The sequence below is a fragment of the Pan paniscus genome, chromosome 3 (genome assembly GCF_029289425.2).
Source record: "Pan paniscus chromosome 3, NHGRI_mPanPan1-v2.0_pri, whole genome shotgun sequence".
Classification (NCBI taxonomy): Eukaryota; Metazoa; Chordata; class Mammalia; order Primates; family Hominidae; genus Pan; species Pan paniscus.
The window spans coordinates 148,293,598-148,314,939 of record NC_073252.2 but is presented as its reverse complement, the minus strand read 5'-3'; the positions used below and the strand labels follow the sequence as shown (position 1 = coordinate 148,314,939).

The window sequence follows — 21,342 nt, the reverse complement described above, 5'->3', positions numbered from 1 at the left end:
TCACATGCAAATCATTGAAATATTTAGTGCCATTAGCCCAGGCTTAAGCTAAACAATAAGCACACAGTTTCCCAACTCAGTGTTGAACAAAACAACATATATATATATGTGTGTGTATATATATGTGTATATATATATATATATATATATAGAGAGAGAGAGAGAGAGAGAGAGAGGTTTTCCGAAATTAGAACTAGTTTTATTATATTCAGATGACTTTCAAAGCAAATAGAAAATGAATTTCAAAAGCTGAATGTTTCTCAAGTAGTTCCCAATTTTGTTTTATGTTTCTGGTTTATAGAAGCTAGCAGAATGTTGATATGTATGCCACTAATGACTTATCTTAAAAGCATATAGATTTATTTGATTTTAATGGCCTTAACTGGTTTTTTAAGTGGGCAGATGAATATATCTGCAAATTGATAGATCTTGTTATATCAGCATTCTTTATCATTTTCATAATAACTTAAAACATTTTTAGTAATTATCCTTGGATTTTTTGGACTGTCTATGGGGTTGTTATAGGCATTTAGCTCAGCAGTGGCATTGGATTAATAGATTATTTTTAACAGTTTATGTGATTTTCTCAAAATGAGATAAACACCTGTAGAAAAATTACTTAATACTTACTGTGTAGCTGAATAACATAGAACTATGAAGACATCACTAGTAAATCTATCAGTGCAAGCATTTGAAATGATTTAGATTCTACATAGGCACAATAAGCAAAATGGAATACTTTCTTTTCCCCAAGATGTGTTTGCTAAATTGAAATGGTGTAGTGAGTATATATTTAATGCCACTTGTAAGAAGATGTGTTTTCAAGGGATTAAAAAGTGTTCTGGTACTTGACAACAAAAGTGCTTATTTGTTAACTCTAAAAGCCACAGTGGTGTGCTGATGAAATTTTTTTCTTGACAGTATTAAATAAAATCTAGAGCATGTGAGGATAAGTGCCAAACCATTTCGGCCTTATATAGCTATAACGAAATACCCTAAAAGCCAAGGTTGAGTGAAAATGCTGATCAGGCTGCTTGTTATACTTGTCATTTAGATAAAAGAGCTGCTACAGTTGAAACAAAATAGTTGCTGCACCCCCTAACAGTGGCAATGTTGCTGAAATGACAGACACTATTTATTTATTTATTTATTTTCTTCACTAGAGTGGTGGAGGAGGAAGGCAGGTGATGGAGACACTGGGAGTCAAATTCATTGGCTTCTATAAAAAGCCTCAGCAACACAGAAAATTAAGGGCTCTCATTTGGGTTCATGGAAAAGATAGAGAAGAAAAAAACAGAAAAGTTAAAAGGAAGATAAGGCAATAAACTTTGGTGACAACATTTACCTTTTTTGTTCACATTTTTTTAAAAAACTGTATTTGCCAAGCATGTTTTTGATGTCCCCAAGATAAAATAAGCTTTTTAAAAAAATTCGGTTTTGATGCCTTCTTCTAAGGTGATATCCACAGACATTATATAAGTAGGGATAAAAACTTTAATAGTATTTTTTCAAAAGAGCATTTAATCTAAAGCTCCCATGAAAGGATTCTAATGGCCTTGCAGAGGCAGCTTACCAGTCCACACAACCCAAATCACTCTGGGATTTGCTAGTCAGTTTGGTTGGAGGTGGCTTAAAAAAAAAAAAATATATATATATATATATATATTTTTTTTTTTTAAATTATACTTTAAGTTCTAGGATACATGTGCACAACATGCAGGTTTATTACATATGTATACATGTGCCATGTTGGTGTGCTGCACCCATTAACTCATCATTTACATTAAGTATATCTTCTAATGCTATCCCTCCCCCCTGCTCCCACCCCACAACAGGCGCCAGTGTATGATGTTCCCCTTCCTGTGTCCAAGTGTTCTCATTGTTCAGTTCCCACCTATGAGTGAGAACATGCGGTGTTTGGTTTTTTGTCCTTGCAATAGTTTGCTGAGAATGATGGTTTCCAGCTTCATCCATGTTCCTACAAAGGACATGAACTCATCCTTTTTTATGGCTGCATAGTATTCCATGGTGCATGTATATGTGCCACATTTTTTAATCCAGTCTATTATTGTTGGACATTTGGGTTGGTTCCAAGTCTTTGCTGTTGTGAGTAGTGCTGCAGTAAACATACGTGTGCATGTGTCTTTATAGCAGCATGATTTATATTCCTTTGGGTATATACCCAGTAATGGGATGGCTGGGTCAAATGGTATTTCTAGTTGTAGATCCCTGAGGAATCACCACCCTGTCTTCCACAATGGTTGAACTAGTTTACAGTCCCACCAACAGTGTAAAAGTATTCCTATTTCTCTACATCGTCTGCAGCACAGCAGTTAGAATGGCGATCATTAAAAAGTCAGGAGGTGGCTTTTAATCTTGCTGCTGCCACTGGCTGGTAACCAACCACTGATAGTCATTTACTTTCTCCCGAACTGTTTTTTTCACCTGCAAATTGGGGATGCTAATTGGTCTTTGTATTAAGAGTTGTTGTAAAGATAATGAGATGATTTATGTAAGACTCGTAGAACCTTTGCTTATATTCAGCAAATAGTAGCATTGTCATCAGATAAAATGGCACCTTTGACATATATATCATAGTTTTTTCCTGGAGTCTTCTCAGACCAAATCATTATTCCCTAATCAAGAATGACCATCTTTTATGATGTAACATTTCCTGATAGTGTATCCTCTTTTATTCTCTGAATTTGAAATTTTTTACTTAATCTGTTAACATATATCAGATGCTTGATGATATTCTGTCCTTTAACCTGACATTTTTATAGCATAGAAGAACATTGAGTTCAGCCATCTTGTATTCTATTCCTTACTAGTTTTTTCCCCTTACTTTGCAGTGGTTTCTTTTGTTTCCTGTGGCCTACCCTACTTTTAGGGAAGAATGAAATAACATATAACCTCTAATTGCATACACCTTCTTCAGTACTGTAAGGCAGGCTTTATCTGTCATCACGAAATTAAAGGATGTTTCTGATTTCCCAGTCATATCAAATGAAGATTACATTGGCAGATGGCTTTCAGCCAGTCATCAGGATCCTAAGCAGGGTTGTAAAGTAGTCCTGCTCTTTTGCCTCCCCTTCCTGAGCTTCTTTTCAGTTTTGACATCTTTTCTTCACTCCTCTGTATACCCACAGAATGTATCTTGATAAAATACTATGCCTAAGCATTTTCAAGCACCCTATTTCTTAGTGTTTTGGTTTAGAGTTACCTTTTTTCCTTTTCTTTAACCCCAATCTTTTCTGCTTCTCATCTCCAAATGTTGGAGTTTAATGATTTTCCAAAGAAAGCCTTTACAGAAAGGTGTGAAAAACTCCTTTGAGACTTTTGGGTTTTAAAAGAGAAGTTAGCTAACACAAGCAAATCTCTGCTTTGTAAAAAATCTGAGATTTCTTGCCAATTTCCCAGAACTTTCTTACCTTCAATAACTATAAGTATAGTCCAGTAGTTTGGAATTTCACTTCTGAAAGGTTGATATTAATTGTAATCATTCATATATAAATTTCAGAAGGAAAGAAGGAATTATAGTTATGGTATATAACCACATTAATAGCAGCTACACTTGTTAAGTATTTTTTTTGTGTGTGCCAGGAACTCTTCTAAGTGCTTTACTTATATTGGCCTTTAAATCAACCTGTTAAGTAAAGAAATATTTGAAAAATTGAGATTACAGCACATTTTTGAAATGAGGAAAACCAACTTGCAATACAATAGTTTTAAATACATAACATGGCCCAGAGAAGGACTTTTGAGTACTAGGTTTGAGTCTTCTAGATTTATGTTGATTTCGAGCTAGGTTACTCAATTCATTTCTTTATTATTAAAATAGGAATATCTAGATTACCTATTTATTATGAGAATGTATAATAATGTTTAATAAATTACAAAATGTAAGCTGGAGGTGGTATTCTTAATTAGATAACTTCAGGTAAGAGTTCCTAAAATTTTAATAAAGAAAGAAAAAACAGATACCTTTTTACAGCTTTTACTAATATTAGACCAAAGTCTGTTGTGTGCTTTTAAAGGAGTCTGTTAATTCAAACTGTTTGTTTATAAATAATATAGTAGGAGATGATTATAAGTTGCTTGATATTTCTTATGCTTTTCATAGTAAAATTTGGAGGCCCCTGGATTTTTGAAAAGTAATTTTGTTTTGATTATGTTCTTAAGGTAGTAAAATTCATTGATGGGGACTACTGTTTACTCTTAGGCTTCTTACAGATCATCCACAGTACTATATGTTCTTATCCTGCTTTGTCTTTAGAGGATTGTGATGTTTAATCACGGTCTTTCCTAATAGATCCCATTAATTTCATCAGGCTTAGTGCCTTTTTTATTAAATATTCTTCATCAAATAACCTGAAAAAAATAATAATTATTATCATTATTATTATGTACCAGGCACTGAACTGATCACTTTATATGCAGGGATTTTGTTAACTAGCAAAATTACTTCTCAAAGAACGTAACAAAAAATGTTTTTTTAATTGCAGTCTTCTTACAAAACTAATTTTACAGGTTTTATTTTGCATATCCTGTTTTGAAAGATATCATTACTATCTCATAAGCAGAATATTTATTATTCTACCACAGATGTCAACTTTGCTATTTGTGAAATTATTAAAATATCCTAAATACAGTGATTTTTGGCTATTCATACCATTTCCAAGAGTTTTGGTTTTCTTTAATTTGTCTTTTCCTACTTTAATCTAAGTTTTTATTTCTGTTTTTTGTTTTGTTTGAGACAGGGTCTCACTCTGTCACCCAGGCTGTGAGTACAGTGGCGCGATTACAGCTCACTGCAGCCTCAACCTCCTGGACTCAAGCGATCCTCCCAAGTAGTTGGGACTATAGGCATACACCACCAAGCCCATCTGATTTCTGATTTTTTATAGAGACAGGATCTCATCATGTTGCCCAGGCTGGTCTCACACTCCTGGGCTCAAGTTATTCTCCTGCTTCAGCCTGCCAAAATGCTGGGATTACAGGCAGAGCCACTGTGCCTGTCCTTTATTTATATTTTTAACATAATATTTTGTTGTTAGACCTAATACTCTACATTTTAAATTATTCTATTCTATTTTACTTAAACCTATTTTTCATTGTATTGTGATTGAGATTTTTTCTTAGTTTGTAGAGTTAAGAAAACCTTCTATAATTCTATTTATTTGTTAGCTTTTTGTGGTGGTTAAAATTATTTTTCTGTATTCTAGAGCTATTTGTGTTTACCTGGAATTATACCACTTTTATACTTTCTAATCAATACTTATTTTTACTGATTTTTTAAAAGAAATTACGACCATTTTTAATGGCCAGTATTTTGAGTCACTTTCCTTTAAAATCTTGCTTTTTAAGAAAAATACTTTGTCAAGCTTGTTACATTGTACAGTAAGCTCTATGTAGGATGATGGTGCTAGCATCTTCCCAAACTGACTTAGAATTTTGACTCTTAATATACTATATAAGTAAGAGGATCCATCAGCATTTACTTTTAGTTCTTTTGCAGAGATGAATAAACATCCTGAAATGCTGATTTAGACAATGTTTTAAAAATGCTTTGATGCACTTTGGTATATGACTGACTCTTGCTTAGTTAAATGTTTTGCAGCATTATAACATAGTTGAATTCAGCTCATCTTTTAAAGCAGTTGTCAGAAAAATATGGGCCAACATGGTAGAATGTATTAGCTCAATACATTGTCTCCATTTTATTATGAAGCTGCTGAGGAAGCTGTGATATACAGCACTGTCATTACAGATCTATTGTTAGGATGGTTCCACAGTCTTCTTTGCACTGCCATTAATTTATAGCAGTAAACAATATGTAGCCTTCCAACTGCAGCAAAGCAGAATCTTTTAATGAGGTGGATGTTATTACCACAATAAATCAGTGCTTTCGCGTAATGTATAATTCAATGTGTGTATTCCCACTGTAACTTCTCTGAGTAAGCTGATAGTGTATCATTGTCATTGCACAGCTCCACTGGTCTTTTTTTTTTTAACTTTCTTTTATTTGGGGACTTCTTTTTTATATGCTTGCAAATAAATGTGGTATGTCTTGATAGCTGTTGTATAGCAGGCTTCAGAAACCAACTGTAACAATAACAGCCAAAATCAATACTGTGGGTTCTACCAATATGGATCTCTGCAAGATGCCATTTTTTTTTCAGATGCTAGTGAAATCAATCCTAATTGGTTTTAGCATTATATTCAAGAAATGTGATTCTATAACTATTGATTTTGGGGGTTACTCATTTGGAGAGTAATAAAAATAGGAGCAGATAAAGTGAATACTTAATATGCTTCAGACCATACAAAAGGAGCATTGATTCTATTTTTAATTCATATAATTTGTCTTCTAGTGATTTTATTTCTTCTCTCTTTTTTTTCCATGGCTCATTCTTTAGGGACAACAACTAAAATACATTTAAAGGCATTTCAAATTGGTTCTGTAACAAAGAAAGAATCCTTGGAGTCAGCTCCATTCTTAACTGGCACATATTTAGTAAGTCAGATATGGTTCTTTTGTACAGAAACTAATGCTTTAAAAGATAGCATTTTAAATTAGTTTACTGTGAAACTGACTTAAAATGGTAATTAAAGATTTTTAAAATTTTGCTTGTAAAGGAAAAAATGCCTTAAAATACAATAATATTCATTAAAACCAAGCTATTGAGTGATGATGCCAAAGATAGTTTTGAAAAAATAATTAACAATTTAATAAGGATAACCAAAATGATAAATTTAAGATGTTGCTTAACATGTAATATGAAAAGCAGTTTAAAAACTGGTCTGAACATTGCTTCATTTTCAATAAAATATTTCTCAGTGCATCCCTTTTAAACCAATATTTTTTATTTATTTATTTTAACATTTTCTCCACAAATAATCAGATATTTTCTTTCTGTTATAAATAAGGAGTGATTAACTAATAGGTGTTCATAAATGATATAAGGCAAAAGACTGTTGTGTATCTTTTTTTAAATAAAGAATTTTTTATTTATTAATTTATTTAGAGACAGGACAGGGACTCTCTCCATCACCCAGGCTGGAGTACAGTGGCACAATCATAGCTCACTGTAGGCTTTAAGGTGATTGGGCTCATGTAATCCTCCTACCTCAGCCTCCCGAGTAGCTGGGATTACAGGGACATGCCACTATGCCCAGCCGATTTTTAAATTTTTTTGTAGAAACAGGGTCTCACTATGTTGCACAGGCTGGTCTTGAACTCCTGGACTCAAACAATCTCCCACCTCGACCTCCCAGAGCACTGGGCTTATAGGTGTGAACCACTGCACCTGGCCTCTGTATCTTATGAAGAGAAGTAATCTTATATATCATGTCTTTTTCAGTGAGTGGGTACTTAACATTTTGAATAAGGAATAGAGATTTTCTAGAGATCAGAATGTTTTTTGAGAATGAATTGTTACTTAAAGCAGTTGATCTTAACATTTTTTGAGCCTTAGACTCCTTTGAGACTCTCAAGCATATTATCTACGTCTTCATAAGGATATGTGCATGCATAGGCTTGATCACACAGAATTTTGCCTGCTATTTAATGGAGTTTGTGTATTACCTAAATGACAACAGCAGTAGCAATAATAAAGATACAGGTACCAACTAACATTTATTAAGCTTTATCTTATGCTAAGCAATTTGCTAAAGGCAGTTATTTCATTCAAACTCTTTTACCCAAATTCTAAACAATTATCTTAAAAACCATAGTTAGCATTCATTGAATGTTGTCACGCATAGTTTGTTGGACTTTAACGTACCTACTCATTTTTATCTTCCAAAACAACCTTTTGAATGAGTATTATTATCATTCCAGTGAGCTCAGGGTTCTCACCATGTTGCTATATTGCTCTGGGACCTCTGCTGTAAAGTATTATTTTCCAGTATAAGTTCATAATCTGTCTACTATTCTTTTTTTAATGTGATATATATATATAGCATTATTTTTAATGTGATATTTTTAATTTTATATATATATATAGAGAGAGAGAGAGTTCATGCCGGCATATTTTTAATCCTCTGGTTAAAGTATATACATATATATGTATATATCTATATATCCTATATAGATATATAGGCATATTTTTATCCTTTGTTTTCACTCACACTAGTAGAAATTTCTAGTTTCTTAACCCTGTTTTCCCACAATTTCTTCCTTTGTACTCCATCTCACCTATCTCCCAGTTTTGTTTCATCCTCTTCTAAGAACCCATTGTAAGTCAGTCCTTCACCTTTAAGATTCTGTTTCTGGTTGTTGCTTCTAACTAACTAAATGTGGTTTTATAGGTGCTTTCCAAAGTGTTGTACAGCTGATATTTCACTTCATGTAATTGTCTTTATGTGATGCTTGTTATGGGATGATTAAACACCTATGTTCCACGAAAACTAGACTTATGGAGAAATGATGGGTTCATCCATTCACTTACTTATATGTTGTGTTTAACTTGTTGGAAAAAATATTGCTTTTTACTCCCAATATGATACTGTGTTGCAGCTTAAGTAGTATATATTTTTAAAATTCACTTTTATACCTACCAGTAGGATATCATCAGAAGAGAGGAAGACATGAAGGATGATTACATTGATGTATTCTTGGTTTTTTCCCTCCCTATTGGCAGCCAATAGGAGCTCTGAACCCAAAAAGAGCAGCATTCTTCGCTGAGCGTTACGAATCATGGGAAGATGATCAAGTTCCAAAGTTTCACTATGGTACTCATTACTCAACTGCAAGTTTTGTTCTTGCATGGCTGCTAAGAATAGTAAGTTCAATTTGAATAATATACCATGGCTAAATAAATTCAGTGTTGTGAAGGATATGCAAAAATTAGAACTCATAAGCATCTTTTTTTGAATACTAAAGAAGTCAGTTTAAATTATTGAAGTTCTAATTATAAATATCTCTATCTCTCATTTGGCTTGTATTGCCTTAAAAATGTTTAATCTGGAATTGTATGAATTTTTTTCTTAAATTTGCCCCTTCAGATGCTTGCTGTCTTACCAGATTCCAAATTGTAGCATAAATTCTTTTAAAATATAGTCTATTAAAATAAGAACTAAGTAAGTTGTTACTAACACAGACATGTACTTATATATTTTGGAAGGTTGTCCCAAATGGAATAAGGTAAGTTTGTTGGTAAAACTAAGGCTGTCGTGTATTGATAATATATTGGTTAAACAAGAAATGTTTCTGTGAAATTGAAAGGTGATTCATCTACTAGAAAGCAATTTCTTTGGGAAAGCATTAGCAGCACATCATTAATTAAAGCTTGTTAGAAGGATACAGGCAGACATAAATCCTAGAAGTAATTTATAGTGCTTAGCTAATTTCAAGCAATTATCCACTAATATGTGTTTAAGTGTTCTTTAACTAAGAGGAGGCTTTTAAATCATCCAAACATTTTTCTTTTCTTAATCATAAATTAAATATTGAGCCATAACAATAGGAAAACTGCATACTGGACTATTCTCTGTACTATGAAGAAAATACATCTAATTTATGTCTGTATGATATTAATACATTATTCTTGGAAAGGAAGGTTACCTGAAGAAAATGTTGCAAATACCAAATTTTTGAAATATTTAGAAATATTTCTTTTGAGGGAAAAATAACTTGAGAACATTAATGTAATAATTTAGATATAATTCTCATTGTATACCGAGTTTATATTACTAGTGAATGCCTATTAGTCATTAAAGTATTTAGTTCTAAGAATTTATAAAAACCACATTTTTATGCATGAGGGAACATATGGATTTTTTAATTGCTATTTTTTAGGAACCCTTTACAACTTATTTCCTAAATTTGCAAGGAGGCAAATTTGATCATGCCGATCGAACTTTTTCATCAATTTCCAGAGCTTGGCGAAACAGTCAGCGTGATACCTCTGATATTAAGGTACAGAAATGTTTTGTTTTATAGTCGTTATTGCCAGTGCATTACTTGTTGAGTGAATGTTGAAAATTTTCTCTACTGCCATACAGCCCTATTTACAAAAGATAAATCTCAGAAGATAAGTCCTTAATTAAATGGCCAAGAATTATAGCATGTCTCTCTCTGTCTCTATCTCTTGTCTTTCCCTGGGAGTTTTTGTTGTTATTGTTTTGTTTTTGTTTTTGTTTTTGTTTTGGAGACAGAGTCTTCCTCTGTCCTTCAGGCTGGAGTGCAATGGCGTGATCTTGGCTCACTGCCACCTCCACCTCTAGGGTTCAAGCGATTCTCCTGCCTCAGCCTCCCAAGTAGCTGGGATTACAGGCATCTGCCACAACACCTGGCTAGTTTTTTTGTATTTTTTTTTAGTAGAGACAGGGTTTCACCATGTTGGCCAGACTGGTCTGGAACTCCTGACCTCAAGTGATCTGCCTGCCTCAGCCTCCCAAAGTGTTGATATTACAGGTGTGAGCCACCGCGCCCGGCCTCTCCCTGTAAGTTCTACTTGACTGTCTCTCCTCTATCAGAATCTCTCCCTCCTCTCTCTCTGTCTTTTGTTGTAGAGTGTTTTTTTAATTTTCCCTTTCTCTTTAGAATCTTTTTGTTGAAGGGAAAATATGGTAGGTAGTGTGAATGTAAAGCATGTAAGGCACCATGCGTAATGGGATTCCGGACTCTCTTTTTTTTCTTGAAACAAGGTCTCGCTTTGTCACTCAGGCTAGAGGTGCAGTGGCACAATCACAATTCACTGTAGCCTCAACCTCGACCTTCCAGGCTCAAGTGATCCTCCTGCCTCAGCCTCCTGAGCAGCTGGGACCACAGGCATGTACCACCACGCTAGGCTAATTTTTTATTTTTTGTAAAGATGGGGTCTCCCTATGTTGCCCAGGCTGGTCTTGAACTGTCTTACACGATCTTCCTTCCTCAGCCACCCAAAGTGCTGGGATTACAGGTGTGAGCCATTGTGCCTGGCTGGAATTCCAAACTCAGTGAACAAAATTACTATAGTCTGAAAAATACCATGAGAAAAATCTCAGACATAGATATTTAGATATCCTATGTACCCATTCTTAAAATAATTGTGTTTTGCCTGCTGCTAGTTCTAAAAGCATACCTGATTTTGCTTAGTAAAGGATTCCATTATTAATAAAGCAAAAACAAGAGTTATTCTATCTATATGCATGAAAGATCAAAGGATCAAAAACTGCACAGTAGCTAGTAATAATCCTTACTAGAATTTTGCTTCTACCTACAGAAATACAGTCTATTTTTTTTAAATGGTGTCTCTTTCTGCAAGGTGTACTGTGTTAGATCTATTAAGTATAATGAGATATCCCTATGGTTTTGAAGTTCCTTATAGTTCCATAGAGAAATATGACATATATAAATAATTATACCATATGGGAGAAAATAAGTGCCAGATGAGAAATATTGGAGTCCAAAAGGAGAAAAGTTATACTGCTAATGTGTATGTTACTGTAGAGTACTTAAAAATTTTTTCAGTATAATGACAATTGCATCTTGCTTTTAGGTATGATACTTTAAAGTCTACAAAATGTATTCACATCTTACTGTAGAGTACATTGCTTATGTGAAGGATACTTTATTAAAGAAGATTCTATTGTATACAAAAATAATCTTTTATTGGGACATCTATCAGGGTTTTTGATCTCACAAATAATATACTCTGATATACTCTTGAAAATTATATATCATACTCTTTAAAAATCACCAGTAAATAATTTTGAACTGGATGTTTAGATAAAAGTAAGAATGGTTAACAGATATAATAATTTTGTTAAATTTTACCTCTAATCTCAAAGCTGTTTAATTACTTATGTAACTCTTTTGAGAAATAATAAGAGAAATGAAAATATTGATAAGCCTGACATTTTGTTATGAAATTGAAGACTTATGTGTGGGTTTTTTTTTCTTTCCAAATTCCTTCATTTGTTAAGCATCTCATGACCAAATTTTAACCTCATACCTAAGTTTGCTACTAGAAATATAAACAAAAATGAAGTCATGAATTTGAATATTATGTTTTCCTGCTTTATAATAGCAATAGTAGGTATCTTCAGCTTTCTGCCTCTATCTGTACTAGACATTCCTGTTCATTGCTTTGATGGACAGGAGGTACATATGATAGATGCTAGTGGTTTTGTTTTGTCTTTTTCCTGAATCTCAGCCTTTTTCTTTCAAGATCCTTTAATTGGTTTGTGTCTGATTTCATTTTCTCTAAAAATTCTTTAAAATACCCTACCTGTAAAAAAAATAAAAAAGAAACCTAAACAACTATAACATCAAAAGAAATCACTTGCTCTTCTTTACCTTTCTTCTTCCTTATTTTTCTTATTATTCTTGTTTCATCACAAATAATAAGGAGTCAAATCCAGCTCCCTCTTATGTTTGGAATATGTTTCATTATGTTTGGAAGCACAAAATTTTTTTCAGAACTTACTTTGTGAAGCCTACTGATATTTTTCCACCAATGTGTATATTCTCCTTCTCCATCTCCATCCCCATGCCCTAATATCTGTAGGATAGTAAGTAGGGCATTGATAAATTACCCCCATTTTTATATTGATAACCAGCTAATTTGGGCCCTAAAACTTAGTGACTTTCAAATACTTTGACAACTGTATAATATATGGTTATACAGGCTATTTAAAGAACCTCCTGTTGGTTGGTCTTTCTAAAACAGGAGGAATTTAATCATGCCTCTGTTGTTGTTGTTTTGATCCTGTTTATTTTTAAAATGTTACATTTTGGTACCTTAGAAAGTATATTTAAATTATTATAATAGAGATAAATATATAAGAACACACTTAACACTTTGGGAAGCCAAGGCGGGTGGATCACGAGATCAGGAGATCAAGACCATCCTGACTAACACGGTGAAACCCCGTCTCTACTAAAAATACAAAAAATGTGGCGGGCACCTGTAGTCCCAGCTACTCGGGAGGCTGAGGCAGGAGAATGGCGTGAACCCAGGAGGCGGAGCTTGCAGTGAGCCGAGATAGCGCCACTGCACTCCAGCCTGGGTGACAGCGAGACTCTGTCTCAAAAAAAAAAAAAAAAAAAGAACACACTTAAATTACTGTAATATATGTAAATATATGTAAATATTTCATTCAGCTATCACATTATATTTCAGGTGGAGTCATTATTAGTTATAATTGTCAACTTTATTTGTATTGTCTTGCTGGAGTTCCTAGAAATACTAAAGAAATGCTAAACAATAGAGAGGAGATGGTGAAATATGATGGTGGGGTGGTAGGAATCATTTTATTGAGTAGATCCTAAAGCATACCTTGCCTGATTAATATAGTATACATTCTGTAAAATGTTTTTGTGAGATTTTCCAAAAATGAAATGTAAGGTATGAAGAAGATTTAAATTTTTTCAGAAAGAAATAAGAATAAGGTCACATTTCTGGTAACTTAATTGTTTTTTTTGCTGAGGGGGAGCTGTTACTTTAATATCTTAAAATCCCTATTTCTTAAATTTTGCCAATACTCAAAGAATAATATTACCCAAAATTGAGGTTATTCCTATGAAATAAAGGTTAAAATGTTAATTCTTTTTATTTTAAAGAAGAGACCTTTTTTTTTACACTAAGGCAATCTTTTATTTATAGCATAATTTACTGTTTTTAAAGTTTTGTGGATCATTTGTATTTCTCTGCATCATTGGTGATTCCATTTCAGATCCGACCTCTCAATGATGGTTTTTATTCTGCCTGAAGAAGCAGATCAGTAGTGTTGATCAGTTTTCTAAGTAGACTTAGAGCGACTCTCCAATGGAAATATAATACAAACCACAAATATAAGCCACTTATGTAATTAAATGATTTCATAGTCGTATTTTTAAAAGTAAAAAAATTAATTTTAATAATTTATCTTAACCATATGTATCCAAAATATTATTTCAATATGTAATCAATATAAAATTATTAGATATTTTACATTTTTTGATACTAAGTCTTCCAGTGGTATTTTATACTTAACATGTCTCTATTTACATGGCACATCTGTGTTGAGACTAGCCACACATTTTGTGTTCAATAGCCATTTGTGGCTAGTGGCTGCTGTCTTGGGGCAGTGCAGATTCAGGGCATTGTTTTGGAATCACATCAAGGGATAGTTTGGGCTTATGGAAAGAATGCCTTCACCCTTTTTGAACAATGATGTTTCTGATGTGTACTTCATCTAAAAATAAACAGACAATTAGTAGCAACAATCTGTAATCTTGAAGACTGAAATACAAAGTATTAAAATTGGGTTGGAGAATTATCACTGTGATAAATAATATCTTAAAATCCCCGTAGATTCTGTGTTTTAAATCTTTAAAATTCACTTAAATTTAGAAACTGGGGTTCAGAATAGTTTACTTTCTTCAGCGTGAACCTTGAATTATTATGACCAAATTTTATGTAACAAATTAGACTCATGAATTTTAAATGAATTTGACTAGACAGCTACATCTAAATATTAGGCAAATATCTAAGCTTTTCTAGGCAATTTATTGTCATTGATTTTTTCCCCCTTCTCTTGAGGTTGCCTACTCATTTCAGATACCTTTAGTGTTGATAAATTCAATCTAATGGTGAAGTACAATCTGACTTACTGCAGTTTAAATTATTTTCTTTCTCTCCTGTAGAAATGATTACTACTCGGTACTAGAACATAGAAGGAATCATAAATGTCATCCCAGTTCATTACTTTGGAATGGGGACAGTAGTAAATGGATCTGAAACGGAGATTGTTGGAGAACCATACTTTTTTAGAAACCCCAAATTTAATATAATAATATATTATTAAATTATAACCTGTACAAAAGTAAATTAGAGTAAAAAGTTTGGAGGAACCCTGAGATATCATTTACTTTTAAAATTTTGTATTTTAATTGTGTTTATCCAGTGTCAGACTCTGGTTGTGATATAGCACCAAATACGACACAACTCTTGCCTTCAGTGGGCTTTTCACTAGAGGAGATACCTACAGTAAAACAAGCCCCAGCAATTTAGTACAGTAGGCTCATGCCCCTTGGGCTCATGGATACAGCGTCTGAAATGAAGAGAAGGAATAGGAAAGAGGAGATTCAGGACCAATCATGAGGGGCCTTCTGCTTTGTGAAAGAGGATGAACTTTATCCTGGGTGCAGTGGGGAGACTTGAGAGAGTTTGAAGCAGAGAAGTGACATGAATAGATTTTGTGCTTTTAAGAGACCACTGTGATTGGTGTTGACATATGTATTGCCCTTGTCTATGGCCCAGAGTGGAAGCAGTCAGTAAGTTGTTAATTAGGCAAGGAGCAGTGAAGGCTTATATTCAGTAATGCCAGTGGGGCTAGAGAAATGTGGATAAATTTAAGATATATTTAGAAGGTAACTGTTAAGATTTGGTGATTGATTTGTCTTGTAAGATGAGAGAGAGAGAGTGAAAGATTAAATTTGACTTGGGCATATATATATAGCACGGAAGAAAGAACAAGTTTTGTTAGGTCATAGATATTTAGCTCCCTGCCTTTAAGAAGAAAACTATGAGAAGTCAATTAAAATCCCCCAAAACACGTTTAGTTAGGCTAGCATTTATTGGTTATTTGCTATATTTAATATGTAGTAGAGAGCATTTAGAATTAAAAAGAGTAAAATAGACATAGTTCTTTAGTTAGCATATCTCTCCAGATGAAAAAGACAGGCATATATAAAATAATTTTTAGTACAAATTGATAGTGATAAGTGCTATATCTTATATAGTAAGATATAAACAAAATTAAATTAATTCTGATTGGGGGAGATGGGATTGCAAATGACTTTACAGAATAAGTGATTTTTAAGCTGTATCTTAACAGACCTCCCACATTTGTGTCTCTAGCCCGTGCGTTTCTCCTGATATCTGACTCCCTCCTCAACATCTCCATTTGAATATATAAACTGTATCTTAAGTTTAACATGTTCAAAACTAAATTCCTGATCTTCATTTCTTCAAAGCTATTCTTCTTACAGTCTTTCCCCTATAGTAAATGGTTTCCTATTTGAGTATAAGCTGAAATCTTTGCAACGTAAGACCCTACACTACCTAACTCCTTTCCAAAATCCTATTACATCTTGAGCTCTTCTGTTTGCCACCCCATTCACTCTGTTCTAGCTAAACAGGGTCTGCTTGGTGTCCTTCAAGTACTTCTGACCTCAGCACCTTTGGTTTTCCTTTTCCTTTCACCTGAGGCATTTGTTTTAGTTATCTTTAAGAACTTATTCTTCATGCCTTTCAGGTTTTTGCTCAAATGTCACCTTTTCAGTAAGGCCTTCTCTCTCCTCCCTATTTAAAATTGCCCCCATCACCTCATGCACTTTTACTTACTCCCTGACTTCATTTTTCTTTATGTCACTCACCATCTGACATGTATCTCATGCTTATTGATATGTTTATTATGTCATATCCCACTTGACCATTAGCTCCATGAGATCCTAAATTTTTGACTGTTTTCCTCATTGGTTTATCCCTACAATCTACAAAGGTGTTTGGAACATGGTAGGCACTAAATTAAATATGTATTGAATTAATAATGTGATGAAATGAGGAAGAGGGTTCTGAGCAAGGGAAGTGACATGAACAAAGCTCAGAAAAGACGTTTGGCACATTGCTTATTGATCTGTTCATTGGTCTTATGTTTCGGGTGTGTAGAAAACATAGAAACAGAGATTCTGAAAGGCAGTTGAGTCTAATATGAAGGCCTTTGGTAACAGTCTAAAAATGCTTGAGTTAATTCTATAAGCCAGTTCAGCAAGTAACAGCCAGATAATAGATATGATTGACTTTGCAATCTGCCTGATCTGTGTCACAGCTATTAAAGATATGCAAACAAATGAGCATTTGGTTGACTGTAAGGGACAGGAGGCATAAAGCTTTTCTAAGAGTTAGTGAAAGAGCCTGGGAAAAATAGCGAGGTAGTTTGAGGAGAAAATGGATTGTGTATGCTTACTCTAGCCAGAAGGGCACAGCAAAACTCAAATGGATATATGCCTGATATGAAGTGGGACTACTAACATCTAATATTTTGGATGAGATTTTATGTCCACAAGAGAACTGGTAGCTGGATGTCAGATGCTGACCACAAGTTGTTAATGATTCAATTTTCTACATTTTATTACTGTGATAGCTTTGCGAACATGGCCATACCATCACTGGTCATATCTTGGATTTTTCATTTAAAAACCTATTTTATAATTTAATGTGCATCATTAGTGGTGAGTGTATTAAGTTATGAAGTTAGTAGGGTCAGTAAAGTATATTCTATATTTACAGTTAAGTAAATAGAATGCAATTAAGTCCTAAGAGATACTAAATATTATTTTAAAAATAAATGACTATGCAGTAATATTATATGAACTCATATATAATTTAATATTTAACCCTTAAAAAGTTTTAAATTACATATGCATGTTAAATAATAATATACAGTGGAGGTGATCATAGAATAGTTTTGTGGCTTGTGAGATTTGTAAAACATGAGACCTTTGACTTGCCCTTTACTACCTCAGAAATCCCAGAGGTCTGCAATCTGAAGATAAATTAGGTTTCTTCTTTCCCTAGCAGCACATCTTCTACCATGTTAATACATTCCATGGATGCTGATATCATCAACATTAGGCCCATTTATAAGAAAATGCTTAGCTACAGTTAATAGAACATAATTGATGGCAATGTATTTCTTAATGTATTTTTTTTTAAAAACTTAAACTTCGATGATTTAGTAATTTTATTTTCTTAGTAAAAAAAATCTGCATCCTGTTCTCAGACACCATTTTAATAATTTAGAGTTTTAAAAAATGCTGAAAGAAAGTAAAATTAAAATCTTATCCTTATTCATGCATTTGCACATTTTCAACTTAAGTGCTCATTCCTTTCTCCTTCCTATCTTCCCTCCTTCCTTCTGTATTGTGCCAGCCTCTCTTCTTTTTCATCAGTGAGCTCAAGCTTTCTCAAATATGTCTGTTTATCCTTGCTTTTTATACGTAACTTATAGATAATTTGCGATTTGTTAATTTAGCCACATCTCTTTAGCCCTTTTCTTCAAGTATCAGTAGGTTAAATGATGAACCTTTGTGCTAATTAAGTATTGAAGTTTGTACTCATGTCTACAATGAACTACATTTTGCTCATTGATAAAAATTACTTGAAACCCTCAATATTTTTCTTCTCATGCTATTTACATACTATACAGGAAAATTAAAAACCTATTAAGGCATTTGGAAAATATTCGTGTCTTCCAGAATTGTAAAAATGCATGCGTATGTCAAGTGTGATTTGTTTTTTGACTGGTGATCTTATCATATTTTTTGTTCAACTAGAAAATGTAGACTGCTCATTAATGTGTTCTTAGATACTGAGATAAGTGGTTCTTCTCCCATTCTAAATATATATCTACCACTTATTCCAGAAATTTTATTTGCATCTTCTCTTACGGCAGTTACAGCTCACCTTTTGTTTGCATTATTAATGCCCATTATTTCTTTCCAAATTATAATTTATTTGGAGATAAGGGTCTAGAACAGCAAAAGGCCCAATGGAGATGTCCATTTCAAACATGGAAGTGAAAAATGTGTTGAAAGCAAGAAAGAACCATAAATTATTGGGGATATTTATCATAATATGAAGCATGTTAAACCCTACTGTCATTGCTAATAAAAAAAATAATATATTTGTTTTGAATGTCATAGTTATTTGGCAGGAACTATTAAGTCTCAAATATTTTTGTGGGCATATATATTTTTGAAAGTAAGTTTTGTTAAGTATTCTTAGAGTTATGTTAAATGCTTTTATAAATGGGCATAATTCAGTGAATGACCTATTGGCTTTAGGATTTAGGCAAGTTGAGTCTGTAATTTGGGATTTTTATCATGAATCCTACTAATGATAATAATATCTTATGTATATATAGAATTCCACATTATCCCATATGAGCCTCACAGCAAACCCTGTGGTTTTGAAATGGCAATTGAGGTGAGTAAGGGTCACAGAAATTAAATTAATTTGAGTACATGTGACAGTAAGTTGAGTAGACAAGACTTAAACCCAATTATTTTTTCTACTATATCAGATTGAAATAGATTATCATTTATCTATTGATTTGTAATCCATGATTTTTCTTTATTGTAACGCATTTGAAATAACAGTTTTATAATATCTAAAAACCACATAATATTTATGGGGTTGGTCTGGAAGGATTATAGATTATTTTTTCTTTTCCAATTTTGAAAATGATTGTTTTTCTTTTACTGTAGGAAAAAACAGCATTTTATCTACCAAATTAGGACAAACTAAATTTAAATATCAACTTGAAAGCTTTCAGATATGCAGTTGATTTAAAATAACTATTATAAATGCAATTCAATGTTCTTGATCTCTAGTGAATTTTTTTAAAGTTTTATGACTTATGGGCTAACAAAATAAATCTTGAAAATTAAAATGTATCAAAACATGCACATTATATTTTTATAATATATTGTTAATCAGCTCTTTTTTGTTAATTAAGAAAGCTTATTTTCAATTTTTTAAATCATTTTTTCAGTGGTGAAAAGCTAAAATTTTGCTTTCACATTTTTTTACCATCAGTGTCCCTAAGCAGTGCACCTTAAATTAGTTAACTTCTAATTTATCATGCTTCTATTTGAGTTGTCAATATTTCATATTTAGGAAAAATGAAATAAAATCATTTTAACTAAAAAGGAGCTTCTTCATTTTTATTTCTATTTTGATTATCTTGTTTCTTTTTGGTTGATAGATTAGTAGTTGGTATGTTTGCCCCAATATATTGAAGTGGTGGGTTTAGTTCAGTGCATAGAATTGGTGACTATTAAAAGGAGAATCATACAGCCTGGCTGCAAAGGTTGTTCATATCAGTGGAAATTATACCTTAATAAAGAAAACTAAAGCATATGTGTGGTCACAACCAATCCTTGTCATTATGCCATGAAAGCCTTGGGATTTGTGATCAAAGCAATAAGCTTATCCTGAACTGTGGTGTAACCTCTGGTTGAACCTTTCAAATTTTTATCTTAGGAGATGATACACTAAATGTTGGCCATGTTACCTGCCTCTAAGACCCATCTACCTAATTAAGTGATAGAGATTAAAATTATTGTGAGCAAGCCAGAAGAAGACGTGACTTGTAAATGTATCTGTCTTCTGTCAGTGTTGTTTACTTATCATTTTCCACTGATGTTGTAAAGAATTGCTGAACATGTGTTTTTTATCCAGAGCTGACTGTTCTGTTCTGATGAATATAAAACATACTTCACTTTGTAAATGTGCATTAAAAGTATTAGAAAGGCATAATCTTTGACTCTGTTACTACATTTCATCTGTCAAAAGAGATAATTTTGAACTGTAATATTTGGTATTGTATCAAGATATGGTTCTTAGAAAGATGCTTTTAGTATTAAAATGGAATTCCACTGTATAACTTAAATGCCATTGTCATCCACAGTAAGATTTTGGCTGTATATATGCTTATTTATTTTGTTACATATTGGTATATATCAGTTGAGTTCAGCATGTTTATTTCGTATTAAGAGAGTATTGCACTCTCATCACCGACTTATTCATGCAGATTTTCTTGTGATGAGACTGCAGTGTAGTTTAAGTACAGCATGTCCTCAAATAACGTCATTTCATTCAATGTTTTGTTATATCGCTGGTGAGAAAAAAAACATCAATTCATGGCCGGGGCCACTTTCTGTGTGATGTTTGCACGTTCTTCCCATGTCTGTGTGGGCTTTTTCCAGGTACTCTGGTTTCCTCCCACATCCCAAAGATGTGCACATGAGGTGAACTGGTGTGTCTACCTGGTTCCCATCTGACTCTGTGTGTGTGTGTGTGTGTGTGTGTGTGTGTGTGTGTGTGTGTGTGTGCGCGCGCGCGCGCGCACGTGCTCCCTGCTATGGGATGGCACCTGGTGTCCTGTCCAAGGCACCATGGTTTCCTCACTTGTGCCCTGAGTTGGCGCAGTAGGTGTTAGGCCACCTGCAACCCTGAAGTGGAATAAATGGGTAAATAATTATCTTATTTTTGTTAGTCTTTCTTAGATGTACATATAGCTCACATTTATTTCAATATTTAATAGTAGAAGTGTTTTGGGTCTCTTTTTAGAAGTTTGGTGATGTTTTTGTGGCAACCAAAATATGCCGTGGGAACTTAACTCATTTATATCAATTAGCCTGTGGTAAAATTGGTTTTGTTATATGCCATTTTACATAAAGTTGCAATTTTCAAGAACCTATCGATGACAGTAGGTGAGGATTTGCTGTATATATGCTTACTCTCATTTAATTGTGCTAATTTGATGTTGTTCTTCATACTATATGTAAAATCTTAATAATCT

General features: G+C 33.2%; 1 protein-coding gene across 5 annotated transcripts in view; it reads left to right on the top strand.

The window, feature by feature from the left end:
* The window catches only part of LRBA (LPS responsive beige-like anchor protein), a 799,485-nt gene that overhangs the window by 619,272 nt on the left and 158,871 nt on the right, over window positions 1-21,342 (top strand). For all 5 annotated transcript variants that reach the window (XM_055111907.2, XM_063603583.1, XM_034959239.3 and 2 more), the window contains exons 45-46: window positions 8,646-8,786; window positions 9,803-9,922. In XM_055111907.2, coding sequence (XP_054967882.2) covers window positions 8,646-8,786; window positions 9,803-9,922 — 261 coding nt within the window. The remainder of the gene's footprint in view (window positions 1-8,645; window positions 8,787-9,802; window positions 9,923-21,342) is intronic.